This window comes from Cucumis melo, chromosome 6 (assembly GCF_025177605.1).
Source record: "Cucumis melo cultivar AY chromosome 6, USDA_Cmelo_AY_1.0, whole genome shotgun sequence".
Taxonomy (NCBI): domain Eukaryota; kingdom Viridiplantae; phylum Streptophyta; class Magnoliopsida; order Cucurbitales; family Cucurbitaceae; genus Cucumis; species Cucumis melo.
Genome location: NC_066862.1, coordinates 4,982,308 through 5,009,034, shown reverse-complemented (window position 1 = coordinate 5,009,034; position 26,727 = coordinate 4,982,308). Strand labels below are relative to the sequence as shown.

General features: G+C 32.7%; 5 protein-coding genes across 5 annotated transcripts; 2 read left to right on the top strand and 3 right to left on the bottom strand.

Moving 5' to 3' along the window:
• Positions 1-2,374: 2,374 nt before the first annotated feature.
• On the bottom strand, positions 2,375-3,311 carry LOC103483837 (uncharacterized). The gene has a single exon (XM_008440655.3). It carries the CDS (start codon positions 3,200-3,202, stop codon positions 2,639-2,641), a length of 564 nt encoding a protein of 187 aa, XP_008438877.1. The 5' UTR covers positions 3,203-3,311; the 3' UTR covers positions 2,375-2,638.
• A 3,893-nt stretch (positions 3,312-7,204) lies between these two features.
• On the bottom strand, positions 7,205-8,755 carry LOC103483836 (protein SRC2). The gene has a single exon (XM_008440654.3). The coding sequence runs from the start codon at positions 8,419-8,421 to the stop codon at positions 7,345-7,347; it is 1,077 nt and encodes a 358-aa protein (XP_008438876.2). The 5' UTR covers positions 8,422-8,755; the 3' UTR covers positions 7,205-7,344.
• A 2,876-nt stretch (positions 8,756-11,631) lies between these two features.
• Positions 11,632-16,975, bottom strand: LOC103483835 (uncharacterized). The gene is made up of 3 exons (XM_008440653.3): positions 16,806-16,975; positions 14,585-15,343; positions 11,632-14,044 (listed from the first exon to the last, which is right to left on the bottom strand). Exons 2-3 carry the CDS (start codon positions 15,341-15,343, stop codon positions 12,299-12,301), a joined length of 2,505 nt encoding a protein of 834 aa, XP_008438875.2. The 5' UTR covers positions 16,806-16,975; the 3' UTR covers positions 11,632-12,298.
• Positions 16,976-22,296: 5,321 nt separating this feature from the next.
• LOC103483834 (acyltransferase GLAUCE-like) lies at positions 22,297-24,316 on the top strand. The gene is made up of 2 exons (XM_008440652.3): positions 22,297-22,973; positions 23,353-24,316. Exons 1-2 carry the CDS (start codon positions 22,536-22,538, stop codon positions 24,301-24,303), a joined length of 1,389 nt encoding a protein of 462 aa, XP_008438874.1. The 5' UTR covers positions 22,297-22,535; the 3' UTR covers positions 24,304-24,316.
• A 546-nt stretch (positions 24,317-24,862) lies between these two features.
• LOC103483822 (uncharacterized) lies at positions 24,863-26,455 on the top strand. The gene is made up of 2 exons (XM_017043488.2): positions 24,863-25,584; positions 25,669-26,455. The coding sequence occupies exons 1-2, from the start codon at positions 25,269-25,271 to the stop codon at positions 26,373-26,375; spliced, it is 1,023 nt and encodes a 340-aa protein (XP_016898977.1). The 5' UTR covers positions 24,863-25,268; the 3' UTR covers positions 26,376-26,455.
• The last annotated feature ends 272 nt before the right edge of the window (positions 26,456-26,727 follow it).

Below are 26,727 nucleotides of genomic sequence, written 5' to 3'. Positions count from 1 at the left end.
TTAATTTGAATAACTTTCTTCTTGCAAAAACAAGTTATTTGAAAAGTTGTTCGAAGGTTGAAATTTACCACATTTGGCACAAGCATCACATGTGTCTCCATGGTGCTACTTTACCTCATTTCCAATTGATTAGTTTGATTATTGGATCAAAAGTTTTTCTTTGTTGTTCCACCTAGTTTAGGGCCTCTCTTAAAGACCCAAAAGAGTTTTTCTTTGTGGGTTTTTTTTTTAGTTATGTATGTATGTGTCTTGGAATAGTATTGATGATGAAAATCCAGGATTAAGGGATAAGAAACTTCAATAATCTGTGATTCTTCATCTTCACAATCTTTGGTGAACTCGATAAAAAAATACTTCAAGAATGATAAAGTAAAGCTTCAAGGAAAAGTTGCATTAAATGTATGAAACTTAAGATGATGCATCTCAAGTTTCATTTAAAGGAAATCTCAATCAATCAACGGAACAATAGTTTGAACTACTTTGATGAAGCTTCATTCATTCTTGAGAAGTTACAAATACCAACAAGCTCAAATACAATTCTCAATTTCAGAACGTCATGTAAGTTTTAGTTTTTCAAGTCATTTCAACATTTTTTTTTCTAGGTTATTTTTGTTAGTGGATCATTAAGACTAGTGGCGGATTCAAAAATTCAATATTATAGCAGTTGGTATATAAATATAAGAGCATAAAATCGAGGGACTCCAACCTCCTAGGCGTTATCTAAATTGACACCTGATTAAGATGTTAAAGTGTTGAAGGTTGCACTCCTGAAGACACTTTAGTAGGTTATAGTTTGCAGGCTTAAAAGTCAACTTTGTTGTATCACAACAGCCATCTAGTTTTTGAATGAAGCTATGTTGTAGAGTGTTTGGAGACTAAGTCTAGAAAAAAAATTTCTTTACTCTTGATATTAACCATCACGGAAAAATTTAGGTTGATATAATCTGAATTCAGTATTTTAGTGTGAAATAAAGTAGAACGAACACCTTTGTTCCGGTTCTAGGCAGATCCCCCACCATTCCAAACAAATCTAGAACAAATAAGAACTACTGTTCGTTTCAGGACAAATGAACATTGAAGGCACCTAAAATCGTTCAAAGATAGCAGCGATGTCTTTCAAAGAAGGCATGCGGCCACAAGGTTTGTTGAAGTTAGGAAGAAAGGGAGAAGGAGAGGAGGGGGAAGAAAAATCACTCAAAAATATTTCTAAATCAACACATTTTGACAAATTAACAATCCAGTCAACACCTAATCATCTAAATGTTGATCAACTACGGGTCAAACGACCGTTTTAGACCAATCTTTTAACCTTTAGGGACCAAGAGTGTTATTGGAAGTTTAGATAACAAATAACAATAATTCCAAACTTGAGGAGTTTTTGCCCTAATAGAAACTTTTGTTAAAATAGAAGCTTTTGTTCAAAACACAAGAAAAAAAGATTTGAATCTACTCACAAAATTAAGGTAATGAAAAATGAAAGAATACACCAACGCAAAAAAAAAAAAAAAAAAAAAAAAACCAAACCAGCAGAAGAGCCTTCAATCTTAAATAAACCAACAAACAAAACCACCTAACTAACTAACTAGCTCTGTAAGAAAAACCAAACCACCAAAAGAAATAACCTCATCTAACAACAACCACAACGTTGGCTCATAACTGCCACCCATCAAAAACTCCGCCCTTAATTCAAGTTTAAAGACTGAGATAATACGGATGACAAAATTTGGATCATTGAGTGCTTAGAAAAGTATTGTATATAAATTACAGAGTCCCCTATTTATCCATGTAGTGCATATTGCAAGCCACAGGTAAGTAGATTATATATATATAAACAACGTTCATTCAGGAAAAAAAAAAAAAAAAAAGGAATACAATGCATACAAAAAGCAATCCCACCAAAATACCGCAACCAATAAATCTATCAGAGCAGGAATGAATCTAGTTCTTCTTTTATGAAAAACAACACTTCTCAATGAGAAAAATTAGAAAATACAAATAGAGTTACCAAATGAACTCCAAACAAAAACTTAAACCGTAGACAAAAGAAGAAGAAGAAAACCAATCATCTAAGACATTACACAAATCCTTAGAAACCGCCATCGCATAAAGGAGACTGGCTTAAAGCCTAGCAAAGGAAACTCATTTCTAGTGAAGGTCCTTGTTGCTCAATTCGCCAAAAGTATCGATGATCAAATAAACATACGTATTGGCCTTGCGAGCAAATAGAAATAACTATACAAAAAAAATGAGAAGACGATACTTTGCTACAAAAATAAGCACAGACAACTAAACCAAATGGCTTAAAAGCAGACCATCAGAGAAAATCATTCAATACTATCATAAAAAGAAGAAACTGTTAGTTTGCAGCAAAGAATAAGCAAAATCTTTATCTCTATGATATTAGATAGCTCGGATTAGAGCAATAGTTTCATCGTTCACATAACTTAAACACTCAATTAAAGAGACAAATCTCACACCATGGTGTTCAAAAGATACAAAATTGACTTGATGCCTAAAATAGAATATCAATTTGAGCTCAAAATCCTATTGATCAACAAACTTTACAAGAACAACTGGAGTATACCTGGAACGGGAAGCCGATTCCCAATAAACTCAATTCAGCTTCATCCTTGATCCTTTAAAGCTCATCCTCCATCCTCAAATACTCTCCAATATCCGATTGGTGTAGAACCACAATCCCATTTGGGTCCAATTTCCTACAATCCTGCGTGGACTTTGCCGCAATTCCAAATCCCAAAGGCACATCCGACATAGAATACACGACGACCCCATCACCGGGAACAATATTTTCAGTAATCCGTCCTAAGCCGCCCTTTAAAACATGGTTTCCATACAGAAAGGACATCTCAGAGGTTGGTTTAAGCCAAACCTTGTGCTTGGCATTGGGGGACAATAGCCCCAACGACTGAACAGTGAGATGAAAACTGCCGCCATGAGTGAACTTTCCGATGCAGGTGCCGAGAGAGACGAGGTTGGAGCGGGCTACGTTGGTGGCTCGCTTGACGAGGGAGTCACTGACGTAATAAACCTTGTTCTTCTGGAGGCGGAAGCAGTAGCGGCCGGGATTTGGTTCGGTGCCTTCATGAGAGGGATTCTCGACGATGTTCTTGAGGTTGTTACCTGTGAATTTGTGAAGCTTTTCGAACACGACGGTAGTCTCTTGCTCGTCTAAAGGCCTCATCGTCGTCGATCGGAGAAGGAGGAGTGAGCGGTGGCGCGGAGAATTTTGTAGGTTTTAGGGTTTATGACTTTATACGTAAAATATCTTTCACAACTTGAAGGGAAGATTTCTGAAATTTATCAAATTGGGGACTAAATTCTAAAATCAATTAACTTTATGGGTCAAAATGCAACAAAAAAAAAGTAATTATACCAACTTTCAAAATTAGAAATTTAACTCTCAAATTTATTCAAATGGTAAAATTAAACCCTCAAACTTACATTTTTTATCATTTGTGAGTTAAATGTTTACAATTATTACAAACGTACTTTAGAAATTGTTATTATTGAAAATTTAACATTTTTAAAAGATCTTGGGGTCTAATTGTTATTATTGAAAATTTAAATGCGTAATTATAAGTATCACCGTACTTTAGGAATGGTTTTTGTAATTTGTCCAAAAAATAAATTTAATTTTTTCATCAAATTAATTTTGTGATTTAACCAATCGAGACAACATATCTTATCTAGTTATTTTTGTTTTATAACGATAGGAGTGAGAAATTGGATTGAATCGATTGAGGTCATGTTAGTATTGTTCAATCAAGCTTCCTTCGAACAATTTAAAGAAGTATTAGAACATTTAACAAGTAACTTTTAAATCTTCGATATTTAAAAAATATTTTTGACATTAATATAATTTTGTTCATATAGTTGCTTATGGGTCAAACTCTTACGTCAATTCTCCAAAGTCTAGAAAGCAAGATTTCTCCTCTTAAAATTCAACAAAACTACACTAAATCATTAAAAAAAAAAAAAACCTACGAAACCCTATCACATTATATCGTAAAAAACTTTATTCATTGATCTAATAAAATGAATTGAATTTGAATTACAAAGAGTATCAGTGACATCTTCATCCCTAAAAATTTGTTCATACGTTTTCTTTCTCTTTCCTCCTTAGTCCTACTTGTTGTACTCAAAATTATCACTCAACTTATTAACCCGGGTCTCTTTTTATATATTAAATTAAAATGAAATATTAACCCACTTAACTACTAGTATACAATAAATTTGAATTTGAAATTAGTTTCAAAATATTTTAAAATATTATTATGAATTTAAATAAAAATGGATAAGAAATACTCTTATTTATGCAAATGTTACTTTTCTTGTAAATTACAAATATTTCAAAACTATTTTGCAGTTGAATTATCATTGTATTATTTCTCATTCTAATAAAATTTTATTTTAGTGTTGATACGTCAACAATAATAATAATAATAATGTTGCAATCTTAAAAATTAAATTGTGGTTTTTAAAGAATAAAAATCAATAATAATTTTTGTAATTTAGTCACGAATAATTATAAATTTGATAACTATTGTTTTACTCATGAAGAAAAGTTTGTACTTCAAAATTTCAAAAAGAAAATCAAATATACTCATTTAGAAAAATTATTTTCAATTTGATGTCACTCCTTGACAAACTTTGAAATTTTGGATCTTATCTTAATTTTTTAAATTTATAATCGAGGTAATTTGACAAAAATATTTCTTTAATTCATTTCTATAAAACGTAACTTTTGACTTGTAATTGTTTTTAACTAATTCGAGACAAAAACTTATTTTGAAACTTAAAATATCTTTTGCAAAATAATTATTGATTTATTTTGAACATCGTTTGTCAACGTGTTGATATGGATCCTTTGTTTTCAATATTAACGACAAAGGTTTATTAACAAATGTGTTATCTACTTATGTTAGCATAAATTAATTAAGGTATCGATTGGTCTTATTATAAATTTATATTACACGCTTTTTCTTTTTCTTTGATTTGAATTTTTCACCTACTTTGAATAAATATCAACTAACTCTTTTTATAAAAGGAAATAATGTTTGAAAAGGGAAAGTTTTTTTATATTTTTTTTGGTCTAACTAATACTAAAAAATAATTAAATTTTTGGTTAGGTGTAATGTGATTATTGATTAGAGATGCACGATTGAGAATGTTATGGATGTCACCATCATTGATTAGCATACATACAAATCAAATTAGACTTTAGAGCGGTGTCAAATAAACGGTGTAAATTTCTGGTTTTGAGATTTTTTATGGCTCTTTTTTTTTATTATTCTTCTTTCCCTTTTTATTAACTTTTTTTCTCTTTTAAGTATTTGAAATCACTAAATATAGCAAAATATAGATCAAACTCTGAAAGTCTATTCGTGACATAAATCATATTATCACTAACAATAGCTTATTAATGATAGAGGAGATCATGAACGTTGCCGAAAATTGGATCGTCAATATTAGGAATTTAGCGAGAAACTTAAATTCTATTTCTTTTAATTATTGTAATTGTTGAAAAGATAGAGTGACCGATAAAATTGCAAAAATATTCTTAATGCTAATTGATTTGAAGTACATCCTAAGTAGATTCTCAATCAATGATTCAATTTAGTTCGTCGTTTTACCTATGGAATTTGAGTTTTGTTTTAAATTAATCAAATTTTATAATTTTAACTTCCATTTCTTTTACTAAATACATATTTCAAATTTGTCATCAATGTCTATTAATTAATTTCAAATAACTGTGAAGTGGGGTTTTAAAACTAATTTTAATAACGTTGAAAGAAAATAATGAAATTTAATCACTAATAACTCTAATTAATTAATCGATATAAAATTGAAAGTCAATGTTTAGAGAAAATTTAAAAATAAATTAACTCAAATCCTCGACTTATAAAATTAAATTGAAACAAAACTCAAAATTAAATGATAAAATTATAACTTTTTTAAAATCAAATTGAAAATTCAACTTAAACCTTAATTACTAAACATGAAATACTCATAACAAAAAATAGAAACTATATCCAAAATCTACGGCAAAAAATATTTTTATTTTCCTTTTATATCTCAAAGGTAAAAAAACAATGTCTATCTAATTACTTAATTTGTATAAAAATTAGTCCATCACCAATTTAGAACGTTATCTTTTGAAAAAGTATATTGAATTTAACATTATACGTGTGAATCTTTACTTATTTATTATGTGTCATATCAATATATTTTTCTTATACTTTTTCTTTTGTACCACGTTAAGGTGAGTCTCTTTAATATTTACTAATACAAAAAATTGATAATACAACGAATATACTAAAGTTATCCAAAATCTTTGCAATGTACAAATATATTAGAATAGATAGTTAAAGAAGTCAAACATATGGTTTCTTCAAGTTATTCTCTCTTGTGCCTTTGAAAATTCTTCCTCAAATTCAACCATGACTTCATCCCTACATCACCACAAATAATAATAATAAAAGTAACAAGAAAAAGAAAAAAGAAAATCAACTTTTTGGTTTTAATTTTTCTATGTATGTTGTCTTCTCATAATATTATATATTTTTGACTCATTTGAATTTTGATAGTTCTTTCATCAACTTATTTTACTGTTTTATTTTTTTTATTATTTTTCTTATAGCTCAGGGGTTCATGAACAGTTACTTAGTTAAGATATTATCAATTTAAATTCATAACAACCACGAAATATCAATTAAATGATATTAAATAGCACTTAAGAAGTTCACCGATGATTATTTTACAATTCAAAACTAAAAAATACTTTTTGTAAGCTTAATTTTTAAAAACAAAAACTAATAAACATATTTATTTAACTCTTTTAATTACTTTAATCATTACCAATTTATTTTTTAAAATTATAAAAATTTCAAAATGCACTTCTTTTTAAACAAAGAATTAGAAAGTTTAGAGTACCATTAATTTCAAATCAATTAGATATATATTAGGCACAGAATTAAAAATGTATTAAACAAAAAAAGTGATTAAGTGTTCAAAATCTCCACCTCAATTAAATTCTTAGTTTTTGTACCGATCAATTCGAGAGGTAAGAAATTAGTGTTCTTCTTCTTCCACTAAAAATCACCAAATGCGAATTCATAACCAACCATTCTAATAGAAAGAAAAAGAAAATTTTACCTTTAAAAAGAACATAAACAAAACAAAATGAAAAAAATAATAATAATAATAGTGTTATTAATATACAAAAGAAAAAACAGTCAAAGGAGTTGAATTTTCCACAAACCAAAACGGTAACCAACTCTTGGGGGAGATACCAAACAAATACACACAACGGCATCGTTTCAATCAAAAGTCAAATCCACCAGAATCACCAAACCCCCCGGCGGCGGCGTCCGACACCATATCTCCTATCAAAAGCCCTCCCAACATTCCTCCCACCAACCCAGCTCCCATTCCTAACCCCACGTTGCTTTTCTTATTCTGCAGCGGAGGTGGGTAATACGACGGTGGCGGCGGATATCCGTACGTTGGTGGCGGTGGGTACCCATACGCCGCTGTCGTTGGCGGCGGCGGTAGATGACTGTATCCGTACCCCGGTTGTTGAGTCGGTGCTGGCGCGTACGCGCTGTATGTCGGTGCCGGCGCGTATGAGTGGTATGACGTAGTCGGAGGAGGGTACACGCTATATCCAGCCGCCACCTGCGGCGGCGGGTACGCAGTAAATCCGATCTCCGGTGCCGCTAATTTCGGAGGAAGGACCGGATACAAATTGGAAGGCTGAGAATGAATTTCTGGCTGCGGAGGAAGAGGCGTTGGCGGTGGATAAGACACACCGTGAGAGATGGCGACCAGACTCGGTTCCGGCGGCGGAGGATAACCCCCACCGTGAGAGACGGCGACCGGACTCGGTTCCAGCGGCGGGTAGGTGGAAACCGGGTTGTGGAAATGAGCCGGATCCGGTTTAATCGGTCCGGAGGAGGAATTTTCCCCAAATCGAAAAGCGAAATTCAAGACTCCCTGGGGATTTCCGGACGGTTTTCTCACCTGATAACTAAGATGTTGCATCGAATCGCCTTTACCCTCGCTGGCGGAATCTAGAAGCTCTTTTACGGGAACATACACCTCGCCGATATCTCTATCGCCGAGATTCCGTTGGCATCGGAGTTTAAAAACGAGGGTCAGACAGTTTGCCCTAACGGCGGCTTCATCGACAGAAAATTTAACGGAGAAATTCCAAATTGGGTTGCTGCCGCCTTCCTTATCAACGGGAGTCATGAATTTCTGGGCGGATTTAGGCTTGGATTTACCGGAGGCGTCGGTGACGAGGAGTTTGACGACGACGTAAACGTCCATTTTCATGAGGAGATTGACGTTGTAGAGATCCCTGGCGGAGACGATCTTGATCTCCATAGATCTTTCCATACTGGGAGATATTTTTCCTTAAATTAGGAAGGGAAAAAGAAAGAGAATGGAAGATGGGAGAATGGGGAGGTTGAGAGAGATCGGCGGAGAGACGTGGCAGAGAGTAAGGAATTAGATTATAGTTTTGGTTCTTTACAAGAAGGTATGTTTAATATAAATGAAGATTCTTAGGTCAATGATGAACCGGTTTATTCAATCTCCGGATGGTTCTCGGAAATTCCAACACCGGTCGGTTTGTTTTCATTTTATTTGGGTTTAGATTAATTACAAAGTTCAATTTGTCCCTAAACCTTTTAATTTTACTAAATCTATTCAATTCCCTAATGTGTTTGTTTAGTAATCCTTTTGTTCTTTTAAGTTTATTTTTATGTATTTCTTCCAATAGTTTACAATATTACTCTTTAAGTTTTAATTTAATCAGATTGTTAAATTTTTCTTAATATGCCTTTTTGTTAAAATTTTTTGCATAAGGTTGAAATCCAACTTGATATATTTGAGGGTTTATGATAAAAATGGATTAAGAATTGTTATAACTAAACGACCTAAACTTAACTCGTTTCAAATATTATACCAAATCTTTTATATTTTTAAAAAATTTTCAAATTCAATTATTTGATCAAATATTATATATAAATCTAACAATTTGTCTAAACAAAGTTGGCTTAAAGATTTAAAAAATTACTACGATAAATTGGTAAGATTTTGATATAATATTCGATAAAATATAATTAGATTTAGAAAAAGAAAAATGAAAATAGATAAGATTTTGTCGTGAGATTTTGAAATATTTGAGGTGTAATTGGTTCTATATTTGTTTGTTTTTCTATCTTTTTATTTTTTTTTATTGGCTATCAAAGTAAATGAATGAGTAAGTTTTAATTAAAATTAGGTAAATGTCGTCATTATCATGATCGATGAAAGTGGAATTAAAGGATTTTGGCGTAATGAAATGTTAAAATATATATTATTTCAATTTCATAATATTTATATCATTTCACGTGTTAAAAATGAAGCCTAATTTGATCAATAAAATTTGATAAGAATTGATATATACATACAAACCTCTCTTGAAGTTAGAGGTTCAAATTCAATACATTTTAACATAAAGTCTTAGAATAGAAGAAATCTATGACATAAAAAATGGATTATTCATATTCGGTTATCAACTAAGCTTAGAAAATCTTCTTTTATCTATTTTGATAAATCTCAATCTTTCGAATATCATATATGATTACCTATTTAATTTGATAATTTTTTTAGAAAAAGAAAAAGTCCTTGTGATTAATTATGATTCATACCCATCGAATCTCAATTAAATAAACATATAATGATCATATAGACATGTACAAAAATATATTATAAACTTTAAGTTTGCAATAAACTAAAGTATATCATTATTTAAATACTCATAAACTTCCCCTCTTATCAAATTCTTTTTCCTCCTAAACCATTTTTTTCAATTTCTTGAAGCTTATATAAAACGAATATATATATATATATATATATACAAAATATAGCAATAGTGCTAGTAATCAAATGGTTTGATAATTAGCCAAAGATGAATTGAGAAATTAAAGAATTAAGTGCGTTAGAAAATATATATTTTAAAATTAATTTGCTTGTAAAAAAATATCATAATATTTTTTAAAAGAAGGTAAACTGTGATTGAACAATTTAATAATATAAAAAAAAATAGACAATAGGTATTTATTTTATTTTATGTTTTTTCTAAAAGGAAAGTGTTGACATTGGAAACCTTCAAAAGGGAAAAAAACATTATGATAAATAAATATTTTTGAGATATTTTATGAAATAACATTTTATTGGAAGCTTCTAAGAACTTCCATTTACAGCTATTAATGTACATTAATATTATCACCTCAACAACAAGAAAGAATTAGTTTATTTCATTTTACCAAAATAGTAAACAACAACAGTTCCTAATAAAAGACAAAAGAACAGATAAAATTTGTAATAAAGTTACTAGCTTATATGTAGATTGGTTATTAAATTTATAACCAAATAAAAATGTAGGAAGTGATGTAAACAAAATATTTATGAAGTTACAAAGTTAAAGAACTTTGTGATGTTGGTTAATGAAGCTATATTGGACCAAATCTAAAATACATATGGCTATAAATTGTTTTAATTCAAGTTGGCTTTATATTGGTCAACCATTTTAAGGGTCTTTTTACTTGAAAGATGGTGAGAATTTTTTTTAGTATAACAATTCGATATGATGAAGGGAACGTCCTACCTTTATGACGAAAGTCTTACCTATGACCTAAGTTCATTTTAACGAAATGGTAAAAAACTTTCATTTACTAATCATAATTAGATTATCAATTAAACTAAAAAATAAATAGTAAATAAAATATAATAATAATCTTATTATTTGATTTTTTTTTTATATATAAAATTAGAATAGTGTTATATCCATAAATCATTGTATCAACGTGAACTGAGATTGATTCTTCCCCTTCTATATATTGTCAAATAAAAAACAAATATTCTTTCAAATATTAATTATAATAGCTATACATATAAATATTATATTAGTAAATCTCTTAATAGTCTCCATCATAGAATAATGAATGGAAAGTCGGGATGAAAATAGTTATTCACGTTAATATCAACCTCAAAACGAGAGGTTCAACTTTCTTTCCCACATATTATCAATAATAATTAAAAAATGTATTTAAGTACTCACAAACATATGTGATACCAAATCCAAAACAAAAAAAATTAAGACATGAAAAAGACTTTCACCAAATTTGGCCTTGTTGGTATTTGGTATCCATGCAATGTTGTGTGAACTAACTTCAAACATATCATACTAAATCTTCAACATTACAAAAAACTGTACGTGTGTGTGTGCGTACAGTGAAACTTTTAGAGAAATATACTTAACAAAGACATCATATAAATAAGCAATTTAGTAAAGAATAAAAGGTCAGCAAACTTAGGTGAAATTACAAATTTGGTCCCTATAATTTTCTAAAAGTTAGAATTTAGGTCATCATAGTTTGTACGGCATCGTAGATAGGCCATCTAGTTTGATAAAACCATCACAATAGGTTTCAAGGATTGTTTATGATAGTTTTATCAAACCATAGAGACCTAAATTCTAGTAGGGACTAAGTTCGACTTTTAAGCACATGGACTGAATTAACGATATGACCACAAACCAATTCAAATCAGGCAAAATCCTAACAGTTTAACACATCAGTAATTGCGTTTTAAGTTAATCCACATATACTTTTGTTTCTTTGTCTAATCTTTCGTTTTTCAAAGACAAATAAATACACTAATATTACCCGTTTGATCTGTATGCAGTGAAAAAGAACAGATACGGCAACCTTCTGCTATGGATTCTGACCTTTGTGTGTATTTACATTCGCCATAGACGGGCTGATGGAGCATAGCACAAGGCTCAGCCATCTTTCTGTGGATGGGAAGATGAAGTCATAACTCATAGTGACAAGTTTTACTATCACCACTGGACACTGTACAGGTGCAAAACACAAGGAGAGTCCAAGATTTGAACGAACGAAGAGAAACATCGACGAGTAATCGAACTCAGCAGCAAAAAATGATTTAAGAGAAGCAACTAATTCAAGGTTCACAGGGTAAAGGAACTTAGTTTCTGAATTTCCACAGAGAACTGCTACAGTTATGAAGTGAAGCACACTGCTTGAATGTGGAGGATGAGAAAAGACCGCGATCATCAGAGATTCTGCTCAAGCATAACACTTCGAAAGATTAGTTTCGGAAGGATGGTGTATGATTACAAAGTAGCCTTCGTTCTCGTGCGAAAGTTCACATTAAGGCACCTTTAGAGTTTAGGAAACCAGGTCATGGAGATTTCAATGTCAAGTTAAACTTCCAGCTTATGGAACATGTTACCATTGTCATTGCCGACATTACTTTCTCTGTCCTCTAGTTGGAAATCCACAATGCCATTCCCAAATTTATCCGTGTGTCTCGCCTTTGAATGAGCATGCTGGGAAGGTCGCAACATACAATTCTCCTCTAGAAAGACGTCCTTACTCTTCCGCTTCTGTTTTACATCCAATAGTCCTAAAGCGTGAGCTTCCAGAGCTCTAGTTGTTGGAGGTCGGTTTCGATTACTTTGTCTACGAGAAATCATGGTGGAGTCACGATCTGAGATGTCGAGGCTTTCAGAACACTTGTTTGGTATATTTTTCTGTCCTTTTGTTTCCGTGGTGGAGCTTCCATGGCTGTCGGAATCTTGAGGAATAGGCAAATTAAGGTCAATAAAAGTATGAGGTACATGTATATTTTGTGGAACTTCAACAACATTAGGAACATCACCACAACTAGTAATTGTACTGCCCCTGGATAAAGAAGACCAAGGCAAATTCTCCTTGGACGAATCAACTTGAAGAAGAATATTATGGTTTAAATCATAATGATCGGATGAACTGTGCTCCTCTTTTAGTTCAGGATCCGTGAAGATTTTAATTACATTGCAGCTTACTTGTTCAGTGCAAGTGTTTAATTCCCAACTTGGTTTGGTATAATCGGTGAAGTCAATTTCAGATTTGGGTTTTCCCTCGCTTATTTGGTCCAGAACAGTCTCACTTTGTTGTGTGTTGTCCAATAAAGATTGTTTATCCTCCTGAACTTCCATGCTTATATTAGTAGAATGTAGGCCATCTAGGCCATCATTTGAAGACTCTTTATTTGAAGCATTACCTACACAAGTTTCCTCGTCAATATAAACTTTTTTGTCCAAGCTGATTCTTGTGCCTTTGGAAGTGTCACTTACTTCCTTATCAAAATGCATAGTATTATCAGAATGAGTATCATCCATTGAAATCTCTGAAGAAATTTGTTCATCATCTTCGGAATGACTTTTGGAAAAATATGTATTTGTACTCTCAACCGGCAAACTTTGCAGTTCACGGATCTTGAATGTGCTTCCATCAGCCAAACTTGTATCAACAACCATGAATTTCATCATATCCGTACTATGAACGGGAGTTCGGGGCTTAAGATAGCAATAACGTTGCTGACTAGGAAAATCCTCCTGGTCCTGTTTTGTTTTGCCACTCAACTCGCGCTCTTCCTTGTCAGTGTACTGTTTTTCTACAACATTGTCAAGTTCAAGAAGCCCAGGGTCTGAAGCAACCTTATTTAGGACATCACTGACTGAATCAAAGTAATGTTCTCCCTTAACTTGTTTTCTTCGGCAATATTTTTTCACACCAGGGATTAGGAAGACCAAAGCATGCTTTAAACCAACAGTACTACCATAACTGTTAGCCTGCTCGGAATGCCACCCTTTTGCTAACAAACGAGGCCAAACAGCTTCCCAAAAGAGATCACTTGATCGTGCTTTGCTCAACCTGAAATCTCCAGTAAGAAATTTGACAATTTCAACAGGTGTAAGTGTCGAACATGCTTTACCAACTGGTATTTCCGGACGGGCAGGATGAGCATGATTAGACTTAATTGGATCCATGGTGGTGCTGGTAAGATCTTGTTTTCCTTTACCAATTCCAACGGCCTCTACAAGGGCATTCAACCCAACTGTAGCTTTCAAAGAGAATACATATTCCTCCAGCAGTATTTTACCCTCAATAAATCCCCTACAAACCTGTCAATACATGAAAACTTGAGATCTAGGGAAACAAAATGCATCAGCTATAGCTAATGATAGAAATTAGGTAATAAATGCAAGATAGAAAATCAAGATAAAGCCCTTAGCTGACTGAACATTTTTCTTTAGCCATAAGTCAAAATGTTAAAAGAAAATATATTAACACCATATACTTCACAACAGTGAATAAGTTATTGAGGCTGAGAGTATACATAATGTTTGTGAAACTGAAGAAGAACAATAAATAGTGTCTTTCTTCGACAGGAACATGGATCTAAGTGTTCAAGTTAGCAAACTACATGGAAATGTAATGTGTCTATCTATTCTTTGTGCTGAAAAATCAGGGTGTCAGTTCTGCATTCTTAAGGAAAATGTGGGCAGGACAGTTTCAGCTGACTCTAAATAACTATGTACAAAAGCAAGTGGTAGTTTCACTGCGGGTAATCTATAATTTTTTTAATTCCTTTACATTGATGAGGTTGCCAACGTGAGGATCGGTTGTTATATAATCTAGCATGAAGTAAAAATTGAACTCACCTCCACTACGGTATTTTGCTTTTCCTCTGATAATGAGGAAAGCAAGCGAGATGACAACTCCTGTTGCCTCCAGCCAGTAAATAACTTCTGTCCACATATACATCTCTTGCCTCTTGCTTTACGACATGCCGTCCATCTACGGTATTTGTCAGATCCATAAAATTTCCCATAATAAAATGAAAGAATATCCCCCATCTGTTTAGTTCCAACAAATTTCTTCACCTGAATGAGGTTCTTCCCAAAAATGTATAATCCAAGGAGAAGACTGGCCATTTCTATGTCACTCCACGAATCATTCAAGGAATCAGAAGCCAACCAATGGTCATTGTCAGCATTGCTCTCATTCATCTTCATCTTCATTTCTTGTTGCAACAGAAAATTTGTTGCATATTCCGAATCCTTACTTGTCATGGCACCGGAGGATTTAACCTCTCGAGCTTCTGGAACATCCTGCATTTCAGACACAGCTGCATGTTCACTTTGGTTTGATGCCAGAGCAATATTATCATTCCCACTATGTTGCTTCTGTTTCCAAATCTCAACATCATCAATACCACTAGCTTCACTTTTCAAAAGCCCAAAATCATCTGATTTGACCATAAGAGGGGGAATTATTGCCTGGTATTCGTCCCCAATTCGAGGAAGAGCCTCAGGTTCTCTAAAGTCAGCCCATGTACTAGAAATTTGTGGAGAAACAGACAGCTCAGGTGACATATCTTCGCAGCAAGTATCTTGGGTTTTTATTTGAACTACATCCATCTGAAAAAACCATTTACAACATCACAACCACTTGAGCATTCTTTTTAACTAATTCTAAAGTTATCATATCAAGAAGCACTAACCTTGCATGATTTTATAAAGTATTAAAAGAGTTAATCTTCAATCGTGCATTTGCATTAGAATTTCAGGTATCCTTTTCAGGAACATTAAAAGTTTGATTTCCAAATAATCGTATTATACAATTAGCAAGCATATTATACAATCATAAGCACAATCTGAAAATAAAAACGTCTACTTTTCCTGAAAACACCCCGGAAAAACCAATTAATACCAGAGGATAAAGGCCTCGACTTAATGAATAAAGATTTTGATGGTACAAGTACAGTTACCATAAGTTTACCCACAACTCTTCTTGAATTTTAACAAATATATTGAACATTCTACATTTACTACCAATGAAGCCTAGAACTTTCCGACCAATATATTAGGTACAGCAAGAAAATTATTCACTCCCGTCTGGCCTTTAAGAGAAGAGCGAGTATCCAAACACACACATAAAACGTTCATTAGCAACCAAATAGATCCGCCCCAACTAATTTAAAAAGTATTTCCAAGAAACAAATTCCAAATGCTAAACCCAATGCAAAGAAGAACCGGATCGAATTCTCAAGTTGTCAATCCAGAAGAACACAGAAAATATCTTGTCAGCACTTACCATTACAAATCATATTCAACCAATCATAGAAGATACAAAAACAGCGTTCTAACTCTTCCAAATTAATCAAAGAAGACGTTATACAAAGATTCATACACACATTTTTTTCTTTTAAAAAAAGAAAGAAAGAAAGAAAAATCCCTTGCAAGTAAAGGAAGAAATGAGCAATAGTACTCCAAACTCAATTAACCGTAATCATATCCAGATCCATATTTTGAACCCAAAGAAAAAAAAAAAGGAATTGAAACAACCAAACGTCCCCACATTAACAGACTTAAAAAGCAGCTCCACTCTAAACTTCAATATAAAAAAAAATCCACTAATCACAGATACAACCAGTAAACAAACAACTCGGTTAGAACAAGCGAAAAATACTCGAGAAATTACGTTCTGAGAGATTATCTCAATGTGATCTAAGAAAATTAAAGTTAATCTAGTGAAGAAAACACCTAAAAAGCTGTGTTTAACACTAAGAACAAAAATCGAACAAAATTCAAAAACCCGACATGAAGTTATTTCTTCCTTAAAGAAGCGAAACAATATATTGTATTATAACAACGAAAAAAACTCACAAAAACAAAACAGGATTCCTGGAGTTTCTTGAATCCATAAACAAAATCGAATTACGATAGAGAATAATAATAATAATAATGATAGTAACAAACATGAAAAGAAAAAAAAAATGACGAAAAGGAAGGAGAGTATGAAATCATGTATAGGAGTAGTTAATACAGTATAGAATAAAAATACTCATAAATTTATACTCGTAAAGAAGAAGAGTTGTACCTTGGTTTAACACAAAGCTACGCTTTCATGGCGAGAAATACAGAATTGAAAAGCCGAAGAAAAATGGGGATGAATAATATACGAAGAAGAAGAAGAAGAAGAAGAAGAAGAAGAAGAAGAAAAATAAATAAAAATAAAGCGAACTTGTTTATGTGCTTTGAGAGACAGAAAGAGAGGGCTTATTATAGAGAGAGAGAGAGAAGGGGGGGTGAGGTCCGTTTTGAGGAACGGAGAAGAGTATTTTGTACGCGGGGTGGTTGGCGCGTGGTGTGACGGCGCTGGCGACGGCGAGTGGTGTGGCACGTGGGGATCACGATCGGTGGCGCCGACTGGATTGTCTACGGGGAGGTCTATTGGATATGATGTGACTTCCGAATTAGATGTTCGACACGTTTTATTGGAGTTTGTGTTGCGGCGGGATTTTGCTTTTTGGGTTATATGTGGCGGGCGGCGGAGGGGTGCTGGTGCACTCGCGGTGTGGCGCGTGGTCGTCTGAATTTGGCTTTTTATTTTTAATGGTTTTGGATTTCTTTTTATCTTTTTTTTTTTCGTTGAGAATGAAAATTGGGTTGAAATTACTCAATTGGGTTTTTGCTATGTATTTACTGAATTTTTAAAAGTTAAAAACAAGTGAAATAGAAAATATATATATATATATATATATATATATATATTTGATAAAATATTTATACTTCTTATAAAAAATAAAATACAATAAATTTTATACGAGTGAATCTTATGTTTTAGTGGTTTTGTTGTAAATATTATTATTTCATTTTTTTTATAATTTTAAAAATTAAATATAGAGAATCTTACAATAACTTACTTATTTTTTAAACACACGAACTGAATTTTTAATCAAATTTTAAAAATAAAAATAACATTTTGAAAGTTACTTTTATAATTTTCAAAACTTGACTTCTCTTTTAAACCGTTGGTGGTCGATGGAATGTAGATAAAAAAAAAAGAGTTTAAGGTAAAATTAGTAGGTCTATATACTTAATTTTTTAAAACAAAAGCAATGGGTCATTTTTTATTATTATTTAATCAAATATTGAATAAATGTTTATTGTTTTTTTTGGTGGTGGGAGAGTCAAATGTTTGGAGATGTTGAATGGTTTGGCTTTTGGATAAAATAAAGATTGGATTTAGGGGTAATATTGGCAATATATATATTTTTTCCTTCTCGGTTTAATGGTTTGAATACTACTTTTTCTTTACAACAATAATAATAAGTATAAGTATTTTAATATTTGTGTGTGTGTGTGTGTGTGTGTGTATATATATATATTTACTACTTAGGTTTGATTATTGTGTGTTTTTCTTTTGTTTATTTTGTTGTTTAACGTTAGAAGTATGCAGTTTCTACTTTTAAAAAGTAATTATATTAGTTTCCCTATCATTGTTTTTTATCTAATTTTATCCATTAAAATTTGTGTGTGATATTTCATTTACTATATTTTATTAGATGTAATGATTTTGATTTGGTATAAAATTTTCGTTTATTCATCATTATATTTACTTTTTGAAGTTTAGAAGATAAAATAAACGTTCTAAAAGTATATAGACGAAAAAAAATATATTTTGATAGTACAAGGATTCGGACGAATTAAAGTTAGAAATGTTGAATTCTAAACTATATAATAATTTGATATTTATCATAAAAATTAAGTTTGGGTTTTCATTATATAGTGATAGAGTCTTTTGTGAATTATAAATATGTTTTATTTCTAATTAATTTACCAATTTCATATATCTCAAAAAAAAAAAAAAAAAAAAGAACACTAAAGTCATAAAACAGAATGATTTGAATGGTAAGGATTAAATTGTTGTAAGTGTTAAAGAGTATGTGACTTAAATGGTTAAATACTAATATTCAATAACTAACCTATCCTTGGAAATCATTTATTAAAAGAAATAAAAAAACTAGAATTACTTGTCCCACTTTTTTTTTTTTTTATTTGCATCTTTTTGGTGATATTCTAAACAAAAATTAAAACTAGAAAAAAAAATCAAAAATAAAAAAACAAATTATTTTTAAAGAAAAAAAAAACTAATGTTTTTGTATGAATCGTAAATATTTGGTTAATTTTTTCATTTTTTGACAAATTTCCAAAAAAAAGAAAAGTCTCCTTTGTGACCCTTTCGTTCTTTATTTTTTTCTTTTCTTCAATTAAGTATATTTTCTTCCATATTATTGCAGTAGTGTGTATCGTTATTGATTCAAATAATTGAAATCTTATTCAAAATCTAAAAAAAATGAATGAAATAAACGAGTTTTTAAGAATTACTTTTTTTTTAGTTTTCAAATTTTGACACGATTTTTTAATATATAGGTAACAAACATATTATAAAGGCAATAAATTTAAATGTGAAACGAGCTTTTATAGACATCGTTTAAAAAACTAAATTGAAAAGAGACTTTGGCTAAAAAAAAAAAGAGAAAAACACGTACCTATTGTTTTTTAAACTTGGCTAAAGATTCAAATTTTACGATCGAGAAATATGTTAATTAGGTATAAATTATTAGTAAGAAATTAAAAGTTTGATAATTAAAATGTTAATAAAGTTTAAAGATAAAACGGTAATTTTCCGGAAGTTTAGGACTAAATATTCTTCTAAACCTAAAATTGTAATATGAGTTGGACCTTTGAAAGAAAAATTTGTAACAAATTAACTTTTTAATCTCCATGATAAGGATGATATATTATATTGCTAAGTGAATATTCAAAGAGAAAATTGTCCCTTTCTTATATCCCTCTATGTATCAAACCACAAAGGCAAAAAAATAATGCCTAACAAATTTCCCAATTACAACGCTCTAAAACGAATAAAATACGGTCAAATATGTGTAACTCATCCAACCACTTCTCAATAGGTAATCAAGATCAAAGTCGTACATGAATCAATATACCATTATTCGAACATTAAGTATCTTTAAAAGTTATACTTCTATTATATTTTAACAACAAACTACATATATAAAATTTGACATTTCAGTTAAGTTTTAAAAACTATTATTAAAGTAAACATTCATTTAGATATCAAGTAAAATATAGAACACAATTTGAGCCTTAAACATTGTCACACTATTACAAGTCGAATCAAATGTTTTATAAAACTATGGTTAACATTGCAATATTTATAAGAAAATTATGAATGCATTTTATAATTTAGCATAAAATTATATATATAGATATTTATTAAACCTATTGTTGGTATCTATAAATATATAATAATACATGCTATTCTTGAAAATGGTGATGATTTGGGAGTTTGTCAGTGTAATAAAGTTTATTTAATAAAAAAAGAAAATAACGACTTATGCTAATGTTTTTTTTTTTTTTTTTTTTAAATTTAAATTTCAGTTGCTTAGATTTAAAAAAAATCAAAACTACAAATCAACAAGTTGACATTTCATTAATATTTTCACAATTCACATCACGAAATATATAAAAAGATAATGTGAATATAATATGAATGATAAATCCGTTAATTTAAAAACGTGATGTGTTCCAATTTTTATCTAACATCTATAAAAGAAACTAAAAACGTGAAAATGTTTATTTGCCACACGAGCTCAAATACTTTAACTATGTGGGTCTACTAGAGTTCATAGTTATTCCCATTACGATACGATGATACGATGTTATCTAGCCAATATTTAGATCCGACTCTATTAAAAAAATTTTGGGGTTGGACGCACCTTGACTTCAATAGGACGTCTCGTCAATGAATATGCTTTCTAGGTTTTGATGACTCTAATTGTGCGAGATAGGGTTTGTCAAAGGTTGAAATGATCACTCTAGTTTGAATTATGTTTTCCTTATAAATAGGTACAACAGGGATTCCCTAAAAGGGAACATCTGAAGTCATAAGATCTATAACATTATCTCTTTCAATTGAAGTTATTGTCCAAGCTGCTTCCCCATATTTAACATAAAAAAAAAAAAAAAAAAAAACTATAGAAAGGTAGGGATTCAAATAGGGTAGAGTCTAGGTCAAAGTTATGATAGGGAAAGGAGAAGTTCTAATTCTTATTATCCACTTAGTTTTCAAGTTATGAATACAGATGATAGACTTTATTCTTTCTGGAAGACCATAGAAGGAAAAACTTTATTATAAATAGTAGGTTTAGTAGGTTCCTTAAGTCTTTTCCTTCCGTTCTATGGGGTTTCTTTTCTTCATTTTAGATTTCTTTAAGCCCTTTTAGTAAGTTTAGACTCGTCTGCCGTCTTCTTTTGTAGTCCATCCTATAGAGTCTTATTCCAAAAAAATAGGTTCTAACGCAATGAAAAATCAACATTTTGAATGATAAGGGCAAGCATCAAAGTTTTTATGTTTTTTTTTTTTTTTCAATCAATGGTTTGGGAGTAAAAATGTCCACAGGACAGGGTGGGATCGGGGATGCCAATCCCCTTCCCCGTCCCCTATAACATTTCCCATCCCCACCAAATTTTGTGCGAGAAACGGGGCGGAGATTCCCAACAGGGATTTCGCGGGTCAGGTTCCCAAAGGGGAAATATTTCCATTTTATTTAAGTTTAATCTCATTTTTCACTTGAAATGTATATACATTTACAATGTTGTTTTATTTTTTATGAAACATTATCAATTTTCTTATTTAAAACAATTCAAAATGTCAAATTCTCTTTCTTGGTAAAAATAAAAATCCATTCATAAAATTCAAAAATCCATACAAAAAAATCAAAGATCAATCCATAAGTATTACATATACTTAAAAGTTCACAATATAGAACTGAAATTAGGGGGAAAAATAAAGAAAAGGAATATATAAAAAAAACTATTATTAAATAAATAAATATTTATAAATATATTTAATTATATATTAATTATATTTATGTTCGGGGCGGGGTCGAGGAATGTATTCCCGTCCTTGACCTCGTGTTGCGAATGGAAAAAAAAAATTTCTCACTCCCTCCCTCATTCCTCGTGTAATTCGGGATTTTCCACCTGTTCGGGACGGATCCCCAGTTAAATGGACATCTCTATTTGGGACTAAAATTGACTAGTTTTAGAATAAGATAAATGAAGTGGTATAAATGAGTAAAGAGACATAATCGAAAATTACGAGTTTGGTATAACCAACAAAATTTCATACTTTTTCGAAATTCCACCTCTCAAACTATAAAATACTTTTTATAACTCTAAAAATCCAACAAAAATGGCACAACTCAACTAAAAGAGAAAAAAACATATTATTCCACATTTTTAGTTTTGAATAATAATAATAATAATATTACGAAATAAAAAAAAAAACAAGTTTGCCGACAAATATTTCCAAATTCAAAGGGAGAAATCGATTCGTCCGAGTAATAGGATCGGTGGGCTTTAGTAAGAGATAGCTAGGCCCAATAATAATTGGGGCTACTAAGAATACGCTTAAATTGGGCTAAAAGGAAGGAGCAAGAAATAAAAGATTAAATTACAAAATTGTCTAAACTTTTATTTCAGTAAAATGAAAATTTTCATACACGTGATCTGCACGTGTATACTTCCCGCACGCCGGACGGGCGCCACCGAATTACCTCCTCTCCCGTCTCCGACGGGAAACGAACATGTTCTTTCACGCCCGCGCTAAGGATCGACAGCAACGAAACTCTCATGCTCCAAATAAATCGCAATTTATCTTTTAAAATTCCTAAATCCGCCATGGATTTCACCTCTCTCCAATTCCTTCTCCCTCTCAATCAGCATCAAATTAATCGCCATGGCCGTCTCTCCTCTCTCCATATCCGACGAAGACATACTCAAAGACGAGCCTCAGAAACTCCTCTCTCCATCCAATCCAACGCCGGAGGAGACGATCTTCCTGTCGAACATCGATCTGGCGGTGGCCTTCACTGTGGAAACCGTGTACTTCTTCGAGGACGGTTCGGCGGCGGAGATGTCGAGGATTGTGAAGAGAGCGTTGGCGATTCTTTTGGTTCCGTACTACTTCTTGGCCGGTCGATTTCAGACGAACCGGGAGAGCGGGCGGTTGGAGCTGGCTTGTAATAATGCTGGTGTTCTGTTTGTGAATGCGAAATCGAAGGTGAGGATGAAGGATCTTGGGGATTTGTCGCTTCCGAATCCGAGTTTTGGTCGGTTTGTTCATCGGCCTGGACTCAATACAAACCTCCATGAAAGAGCTCTGTTTACAGTTCAGGTATGTGACGACAAACTGTTGATGAAATTTATTTAATTAAAGTAATATTCACTTCACTCATTGAATTTCTATATACAAGAAAACAATGGATGGTGACAAAATATAGATAGATGGTACACTATATCAAATTTTTCTTGAAGCAAAATATTGATATTCATTTTCTTTCTAGATTTGGTATCACCAAAGTGGATAAAATATGTTGGGTCAAAAGAAGATGAAAAAGATTGAATAACAAAGGATGAAAAAGATATCATATTGGTTTAAATTTTATATGAAATTTTAATTTCTTCTATAGTTTGTTTTAGCCATTCTAAGAATTCATTTGGGACAATGATTTGGGTGTTATAGTTGGATAAAAGTAATTGTACACATGGTACAGGTTACGGAATTTGTGTGCGGAGGGTATGCAATCGGCATGGTAACAAACCACGGCGTTTTGGACGGCAAAGCCGCGGCGGAGATGTTCCAAAACCTCGCATCAATATGTCGTGGCGGTGGCGGCTGCGGCGACCTGAAAACCCAAACCATTTTTAACGACAGAACAATTTTCAGAGCTCGAAATCCTCCTCTTATTTCACACCCCCACCAAGAATACACCCCATTTTCCCCAACTCTAAAACAACTCCCCTCCTCCGCCTTTACCGCCCTCACTAAACCCTCCCCTTCCCCATCGTCGCCCATGTCCGCCGCCAACCACCGCCACTGCCTCATCCCCTTCACCCCCTCCACCATCGCCACTCTAAAAAACGCCGCTGCTCCCATCCCCTGCTCCACCTTCGAAGCCATTCTGTCCCAGCTCTGGCGCGCCAGGACCCGCGCGGTCTACTCGGACTGCCCGGGCGAGACCTCCATGGTTTTATTTGCGGTTGATGTCCGGTCCAAGATCCGTCCGGTTCTCCCAGATGGTTTCGTTGGAAACGCTGTGGTTACTGGGTTTGCGGCTGCGCGTGCGGCGGAAGTGGTAGAACGGCCGTTTTCGTTTTGTGTGGAGAGGGTGAAGGAAGGGATTGAGAGGGTATCGGAGGAGGAGTATGTGAGATCGGCGATTGATTGGCTTGAAGTTTATAGAGGGATTCCGGCGACTTGTAATGGGAAGAGTTTTTATGTTTCGGCTTGGTGGAAGTTGCCGTTTAAGGAATTGGATTTTGGGTTTGGAAAACCGGTTCATGTTGGTCCAGTGGCCAACGGGAATGATGAGTTTGTGTTGTTGCTTTCTCCGGGGAATGGAGGAGAGAGCGGCGGAGGGAAGAGTAGAAGTAGTGTTAATGTTTGGATGAGTTTGGAGAAGGAGAAGATGAAGAAGCTCATGCGTTATATATTTACAATATGATTTAATTGCCTTATACTTTGCTTAACTCTAAGCATATAATCATAACACACAATGACAACATGTCCAAATGTACATAACTTGGGAGGAGAATTATATTTTATCCTTTGGACACTAAATATGAAATTGAATATCTACTTTATAATAAAAAAAAAACGATTTCTTTCATAAAGTATACAATAAAAGTTTAATACGCAATTAATAGGACTTTGAAAGAAAACATTACTAATTTTTTAATTAGATTTTTTTAATACAACAACATTGAAACATTAACATTCAAAACTTCTTTATTTGTTAAAATTGGTAACAAGTATTTAACTATCGAATTTATAGATTAATAATAATATCCATTAAAATCAATTATGTAATAAATTTTCCATGGCTATAAGCTAACAAATACAAAAAATCGAATAGAATATGTAATTATAGATGAAAGTATTACACCAAAATATCATTAACATAGTCAATTGGTTAGCCTATCAATCTCTACAGAACCAAATGAAACCAATCAATTGGTGTTTGGTGTAGATTTGAGCTGTAGTTGGATGAATTTTAAGTTAATGCATGTTTCCTTAGATAAATCTTGACAATTTCATCAATCTAGGCCCAAGCAAGTGAAGAATCTCGTTGATGAAATTGTCTCGAGATTTGTTTGCGTTTCACATGTTCTTTTGGTAATCTCGAGATGGGGGAGGAGAGGGTTAGTTTTCAAAAAGCTATTTTCGACCATTTCCCTTCAAAAACCCTAACCCCCTTCCTTCCTTCCTTCCTTCCTTCCTTCCTTTCCTTATTTTTTTTGTTCTCTCTATCTACCACTCTGCCGATCGCCGATGTCCCGTCGCCGCCCTTCTTTTTTTCTCTTTTCTCATAGCTTCATCCTCTTGTGAGGCATTTGTAGTTTCTCCCCTTCTTCTTCTCAACAAGGTACCAACACCTCACTCTTCCTTCTCCTCCCACTTCTTTCACTCATGTCTTACTTGTTTCGCAGAATCCTTCTACTTAGATCTCCATCGTCTGTCTTTTCTCACGGATTTTCCGAATGTCCGTTGAAATCTCTCAGATTCTTATCGACCTCTTCTGAGGTTGTATCATCTCCTAAATCTGCTTCATTGGCTTCTAACGCTGTTTGGCTCAAGAATAATCGGAAGGATGTGATTGCGTTACTTGCGAATCATGGATTCTCTCAATCACAAATCTCTGACCTTGCCAAGAGGTTGCCTCAAATTTTTTCTGCGAACCCCGAGGAAAGCCTATTGCCCAAATTGTTGTTTCTTCAATCTAAAGGTCTTTCTTCCCCACAGATTGTCAAATCAGTATGTGCATTTCCTTGTGTTTTAACAGGAAGTTTAAACAAACGAATTATTCCAGCCTTCGATTACATTCAAGCCGTGCTTGGAACTGAGGAGAAGGCTGTCGCTGCCATTAAGCGCTTTGCGGGTATTCTCACTCAGGATCTTCGAATTTCAGTTGGTCCCAATATTGAAATTCTGAAACAAATTGGAGTGCCGGATTCAAATATTTCAACTTATCTTCAGCAGCAGCCTAGAATGTTCTTCGTAAGTTCCATCCGATTCAAGGAGATTGTAGAGAGAGTTACGGAAATGGGATTCAACCCTCAACGATTGCAGTTTCTTGTTGCTGTTTTTGCTCTGCGATCAATGACCAAATCTACATGGGATAAGAAGGTTGAAGTTTATAGGAAATGGGGATTGTCTGAAGAAGAGATCCGTTTAGCTTTTAGAAAGAATCCATGGGGTATGAGAGCTTCTGAGGATAAGATCAATGATGTAATGGATTTTTTTGTCAACAAAATTGGATGTGAATCATTTTTGGTTGCTAGAAGACCAGTTTTAATTGCACTTAGTTTGAAGAAGAGGATTCTGCCTAGAGGTTACATATATCAAGTTTTGCTGTCAAAGGGTTTGATTAAGAATTTTTCTTCGTTGTTTCACTGTTCTGAAAACCGTTTCATAGAAAAATTCATCAACCCTCATAAGGAGCAGATTCCTGGATTGTTGGACTTGTATAAACAGAAATTAATGGATTTAGAAGATGAACAAGTTCGATCTCCTTGAAATTTAACTGTTTTGTTAGTTTATGTGTAGTGACAACTGAAATTTATAAATGTTAAAGAGTTTGTGTTTCTACATTATCACTATTTAGATTGCTAACTGAATGATGATTCCTTTAGAATTGCTTTTTGGATATTCTACAAAAATTGAATACAGTTGTTATGGATGATTGTTTAACCTAATGGACAGTCGACATCCAACAAACAAGAAAAGTACAATATACATGATAGTAGATAGCATGTTTCCCAACTCAAGGGATCAACTTAGTCCTAAAGTGATGGAAAAATATGAAATTGTTTTTCTGATGTAGTTGGATGTAGAACTTGATTTTAAGTTAATGAGGGTGGTTTCCTTA